Source organism: Entamoeba dispar, genomic scaffold (genome assembly GCF_000209125.1).
Source record: "Entamoeba dispar SAW760 scf_1105229459999 genomic scaffold, whole genome shotgun sequence".
NCBI classification, from domain to species: Eukaryota; Evosea; order Mastigamoebida; family Endamoebidae; genus Entamoeba; species Entamoeba dispar.
Window position 1 is genome coordinate 72585 of NW_001853973.1, and position 5472 is coordinate 78056.

Consider the following 5472-nt stretch of genomic DNA (forward strand, 5'->3'; position numbering starts at 1 on the left):
TATAATAAAACAAAAATCATTTCAGTTATAATATTTTCTCCATATAACTCACAATCACAATTAATATATATTTCACAAAAAACATTTTTTTCACAAACAAAGTTTAATAACTCTAATATCTTTAATTTCATTGTTGGAAAAATAATTGGATGTCTTAGTAATGGTATATAAATAACATGAAATACTTCATTTAATAATCCTTTAAATAAAACTCTGTGTTTCATTATTGACTTAACTAATAAAATAGACTCTTCAAATAATAATTCATCTGTCGAAGATAATATAAGACATTCTTGTATATCTTGATAAAAAGATTTGTTATCTTCAATAACTTTTTTGAATGAATTACATGAACGTAAAGTAGGTGAAAATGTATCTAACCATGTAGATATTAATCTAAGACTATGTAATTGACATTTTAAATCAAGAGTTTCTTTGGCTTCATTTGTAATTGTTGAAATAAAAGCTTTGAATGTAGAATCAACAGTACTTCTTTGTGTCCAATGTGTTGTAGTGAGTGAGTATAAGTAATGTAATAATTCAATTGAATCATAAAAACATGGAAGAATATCATTTATTACTGGGGATGAAATACTTAAACGTTTATTTTCCTTTTCTTCATCTATAAAGAATTAGCCATTTCCATTTTCATAACAATAACACCAACCAATTGAGTTAAATTATTAATAGCTGAACTGATACTTGACTCATGAATATTTAATAATAATGTAGCATCAAAAATAACTCTAAATGCCCGTAATAATAATTCTGAATGAATATGATGAGTTTGAGAAATAATGAAAGTACTAACACATTTGATAATAGAAGTATTTAGAGTCGTATTTGCAGTATACTTAAATGAAGAAAGTACACATTCTACTGCAACATCGTATAATAAAGGTGGAATATAACCACATGTAGCAGAAGATTCAATAACATCAATTAAACTACCAATAATATAAATCTCTTTTGGAGGGCACTCGTTCATTAAATTAAAGATAAATTCGAAAAGTTCTTTATGTGATCCATTTAATAACATTTTTTTATAACTTGGAGAGGATACTATCTTTTTTAACTCTTCACTCTTTGTCTTAAGTGATCTCACTTTTTTAGTCAAAGAAACTACATTGTCTAATAATGAATCAATCACAGACATGAATTGATGATTTTCAGTTCTTGTAATTATTTCATTCTTATTTTCTGTTTTTTGTTTTTCATTTATTTCTGTTACAAATAACATAAATTAAAAGTAAAAAGACAAAAATAAAAATAGAAACTAAAAATCTTAAAAAAAGAAAAGGAAGATGTCTGAGAATGTTAAACTCGTAGTTGTTGGTGATGGTAATGTTGGAAAAACATGTATGCTGATGTGTTATACATCTGACGAATTCCCAACTGACTACATTCCAACTGTATTTGATAATTATGTTGCAAATGTAGTTGTTGATAATAAAAAAATTAACCTTGGATTATGGGATACTGCAGGGCAAGAAGAATACAATTCTCTTAGGCCATTGTCATATCCACAAACTGATATTTTTTTATTGTGTTTTTCAGTAGTTTATCACGCATCATACATTAATGTAAGAGATAAAGTTTGTTTTGGTTTGCTACAAGTTAGTACTCATTCTTCTAAGATTGACAATTAGTGGGTCCGTGAAGTTCATCAACACTGTCCAACAGCTAAATTAATGGTTATTGGAACAAAAATAGATTTAAGAGATGATCCAAAAGAAGTAAAAAGTTTACAAGATAATGGAGAAGTACCTTACACAAAAGAAGATGGAGATAAATTAGCACATGATTTAAATGCTTATTGTTATATGGAATGTTCAGCACTAAAACGAGTTGGTTTGAAACAAATTTTTGAACAAGCCATCCGATATACATTAAAAGATAGAAATGAAAAAGATACTGGTATTACTAAAAAGAATGAAAATAAAAAATCTAAATGTTACATTTTCTAATTGAAACGTTTTAATCTTCAACTTGTGGACTATCACTTCATTAGAAATAATCTTTCTTTTCTCTTTTTAGATTTATATTTTTAGTTATGAGAAAATATTTTTTTCTAATACAAAAATAATATCTAATTTTACTCTAACAATATAAAAAATTATGAAACAACAATTATTTAATTCTTCTTTTTGAAGTATGAAAATATTAACAAAAAAAAAAAAAAAAAAAATTAAAAAAACTTGAAGGCGAAAAAGAAAAAAATGAATTTATTTAAAGAACTCTAATTAATCTTATCTTATTATTTTCATAACACCATGCTTCAACACGGATTCTTTTTAAATAATGGAAAATTTATGCCTGCCATTGGTTTAGGGACATGGCTCGCAGCACCAGGAGAAGTTGGGAAAGCTGTTACACTGGCTTTAGAGAATGGATATAGATTGATTGATTGTGCACGTTTTTATAAAAACGAAAAAGAAATAGGAGAAATGGGAATTGAGCCATTTTTAAAGAACCACACTCGAGAAGAGTTATTCATTACCTCTAAATTATGGATGGACCAAGTTACAAGAATAAGAGAGTCTTGTTTAGAATCTATCCGTGATTTAAAGTGCCAATATCTTGATTTATATCTTATTCATTGGCCAATTGCTTTAAAGGTTGGTACTTCTAATACACCAAAACCAGAAGATTTCTTAGATATGGACGTCACTGAAATTTGGCAAGAAATGGAAAAATTAGTTGATGAAGGATTAGTAAAATCAATTGGTCTTTCTAATTTCACTATTCCACAAATTGAAAAAATTATGAAAATGTGTAGAATCAAACCAGTTATTAACCAAGTTGAGTTAAATGTTTATTTACAACAAAAAAAATTACGAGAAGTATGTAAAAATTACAATATATTAGTTGAAGCCTATCGTCCAATTGGTGGAAAACCTGCCAATGAAAGTGATAAAAATTGTTTAGATGATGAAGTTGTAGTTAGTCTTTCGAAAAAATATAATAAGACTACGGCACAAATTTGTATTCGTTGGTTAATACAAAATGGAATTATTGCAATTCCAAAAAGTACAAATCCAAATCGTTTACTTCAAAATTATCAAGTATTTGAATGGTCTCTTTCTGATGAAGATATGAAAGCATTAGAAAAACGTAATTTAAATAAAAGAGACATAAAATGTGAAAATTATTGGAATGGAAAAACTTATGAAGAATTTTGGGGAGAAGAACAATAAATTTTTAATTAACTCATTAATTAAATACTTTAATAATCATTTGGAAGTCCAAATATTTTTGGATCAAATTCATTAAGTGATTTAAGTACTGTGTATGCATTTTGGAAATATGGATCTTCTGGCTGTTCATGGTCTGGAATTGCTACAGTGTATGCACCAGAAGCTATTCCTGCTTGAACCCCAAGTACTGCATCTTCAAATACAATTGCTTGTTTCATATCAGTACATCCAAGTAAATGACCAGCATGAAGGAAAATTTGAGGATTTGGTTTTGCTTCTTTTACATGAGGGTCATCACCTAGAACAATAACATCAAAATAATCTAGTATCTCTTTTTTTCCTTGCATTTTAATATCAAAAACTGATTTTGTTGTTGAAGTTGCAAGGGCAATTGGAATATGATGTTTTTTAAAATAATTTAAAATCCTTATAGCACCAGGTAATGGTTTTACTGTTGGCCATAAACTATTAAGCGTTTCGACTTTATATTGAATTGCATGTTCAAGGGTATCATTTATATGATAAGTGTCAAGTAAAATTTGAGTGGACACATTTATGTGTCTCCCCATTAATTGTTTCTTAACGTCATAAGTAAATTTAACACCATTAGCATATGCGTCAAGATACTTTTGAGTAGCTATAGTGTATATACTTTCAGTATCAAGTAATGTTCCATCAAGGTCGAAGATAGCATATTTGATTTGAGGGTTTCCAGACATCAATTAAAGTAATGAAATGACTGAATCTTTTTTAATGAATAAAACCTAGAAATCTAGAAATTTCAAAAGGGAGTTTATTCTTCATGTTGCTTTTCTTTATTTTCTTAAATGTTGTTTTATCACATCAGTCTGACTTTACTATTCTCCCTTCTTCTCCAACAATGCATATTTCATATGATATTAAAACAAGTGCAGTAAAAAGTGAGTCTTCATTAATTATTGCCCATTTTAATTCTGGATTTCCTTTACCAACACATCTTATTCCAAAAGATGGTACACAACGAATTCAAATTGCAACAAAACGTCCTCATGCTGTTGCTTATAATTTTTTCAGAATAAAAGAATATTCTTCTCCAACTGAAATGAACATTTTCACATTAAATGGTAATTATTCTAATCCACATGAAAAATTTAACGAAATCATGAATGATTTTGCAGGAAGAAGGTTTAAAGAAATAGGTAAATACGATAGCTCAGTTATAGATTTAATACATTCAAAATTAATCAGTGTTGAAACAAATGCCACAAAAGACACTGGAGATTATTATTTTGTTGAAATGGCAGGAGAACAATCATACTACAACTATAATTTTACTGAGAGTATTCTTCAAGAATATAGAAAGAGGAAAGAAGGGAAAAGTAAATACATTGAAATGTACAATTATTTAATGGATTCATTAGATGGTGTTAGAAAAGAATGGGGATTAGATGATATTCAAACTAGTGAACGAATAGAAAGTATTGTTTCCTTCGATTTTGTTAATAAAGTTTTCAATTACTCAGAAGTCAGTGTTATATTTAATGAAACAATGACTATAAAATATCCAAAAATTGAAGAAGATCATATTCGATTATTAACATATTTAACATCATGTGGTACTGATGTAATGACAAAAGAACATGTTTGTAAATTTACTCGTCATAGACCAGCAAATGAAAATGGGCAAGTTGTTACTACTCCTCAAATTAAAAGAGAATTACCAAAAGGTGCTTTTATTCAACACCTTGAATCTCCAAAAAATAATACACTCAAAAATTATAGTCTTGTAGTAAGTCCTTTATTTATGAATGCATCTTGTTTTCATTGTTCTGTTTATTATTTATACAATTTACCTAAAGTTGTTTATTTTAGTAAAGGTGATTTAAAAAAGATGACAAAACAAAAGTTTGATATGAGGGTTGTTTCAGAATCACCATCTTCTCGTTTCATTCTTATTCAAAGAAATACATCATCATTTATTGATTCATTTTCAATTCCGTTCCATGTAGAACCAACACCCGTTTCTGAACCATTTGAAATTCAGATTCCATTAGTGTTCCAGAAATGTCCAATTCATTGTAGTGAACATTTCTTGTTAAATCATCTTCTTGAATATAATAAGAATGATTCTTCTATTCATGAAGTTTATGAAACTTCTAAAATTAATTCTATCTTATTTGGATGTACTGACACTACAATAAACCAAGTGTATGATCCTCATTGTGAAAAACAAGTTGTAAAAGGAAATACACCTAAAACTATAACTTGGGTAGATGAATTGATGAGATATAAAAAT

General features: G+C 27.8%; 5 protein-coding genes across 5 annotated transcripts in view, besides 4 other annotated features; 3 read left to right on the forward strand and 2 right to left on the reverse strand.

The window, feature by feature from the left end:
• EDI_135510 (guanyl-nucleotide exchange factor, putative) overlaps positions 1-1156 on the reverse strand; it is a gene marked incomplete at both ends in the record, with an annotated part of 4127 nt that extends 2971 nt beyond the window's left edge. Inside the window, 2 exons of the mRNA XM_001733297.1 lie at positions 1-622; positions 697-1156. The exon at positions 1-622 is cut by the window's left edge and continues 2971 nt beyond it. Of these exons, the coding sequence (XP_001733349.1) occupies positions 1-622; positions 697-1156 (1082 nt within the window). The remainder of the gene's footprint in view (positions 623-696) is intronic.
• An 84-nt stretch (positions 1157-1240) lies between these two features.
• Positions 1241-1298: a microsatellite.
• A 6-nt stretch (positions 1299-1304) lies between these two features.
• Positions 1305-1967, forward strand: EDI_135520 (RAC GTPase, putative; the record flags this gene model as incomplete). The annotated part of the gene is made up of 2 exons (XM_001736632.1): positions 1305-1595; positions 1650-1967. 2 exons carry the CDS (start codon positions 1305-1307, stop codon positions 1965-1967), a joined length of 609 nt encoding a protein of 202 aa, XP_001736684.1.
• Positions 1968-2168: 201 nt separating this feature from the next.
• Positions 2169-2197: a microsatellite.
• A 76-nt stretch (positions 2198-2273) lies between these two features.
• On the forward strand, positions 2274-3197 carry EDI_135530 (aldose reductase, putative; the record flags this gene model as incomplete). The annotated part of the gene is made up of 1 exon (XM_001736633.1): positions 2274-3197. The coding sequence occupies one exon, from the start codon at positions 2274-2276 to the stop codon at positions 3195-3197; it is 924 nt and encodes a 307-aa protein (XP_001736685.1).
• Positions 3193-3234: a sequence feature (AT_rich).
• EDI_135540 (2-deoxyglucose-6-phosphate phosphatase, putative) lies at positions 3227-3916 on the reverse strand (the record flags this gene model as incomplete). The annotated part of the gene is made up of 1 exon (XM_001736634.1): positions 3227-3916. One exon carries the CDS (start codon positions 3914-3916, stop codon positions 3227-3229), a length of 690 nt encoding a protein of 229 aa, XP_001736686.1.
• Positions 3602-3622: a sequence feature (AT_rich).
• An 83-nt stretch (positions 3917-3999) lies between the features above and the next one.
• EDI_135550 (uncharacterized protein) lies at positions 4000-5472 on the forward strand (the record flags this gene model as incomplete). Its single annotated transcript, XM_001736635.1, has 1 exon — positions 4000-5472. A coding segment is annotated over one exon (1473 nt), but the record flags the coding sequence as incomplete, so codon positions are not given.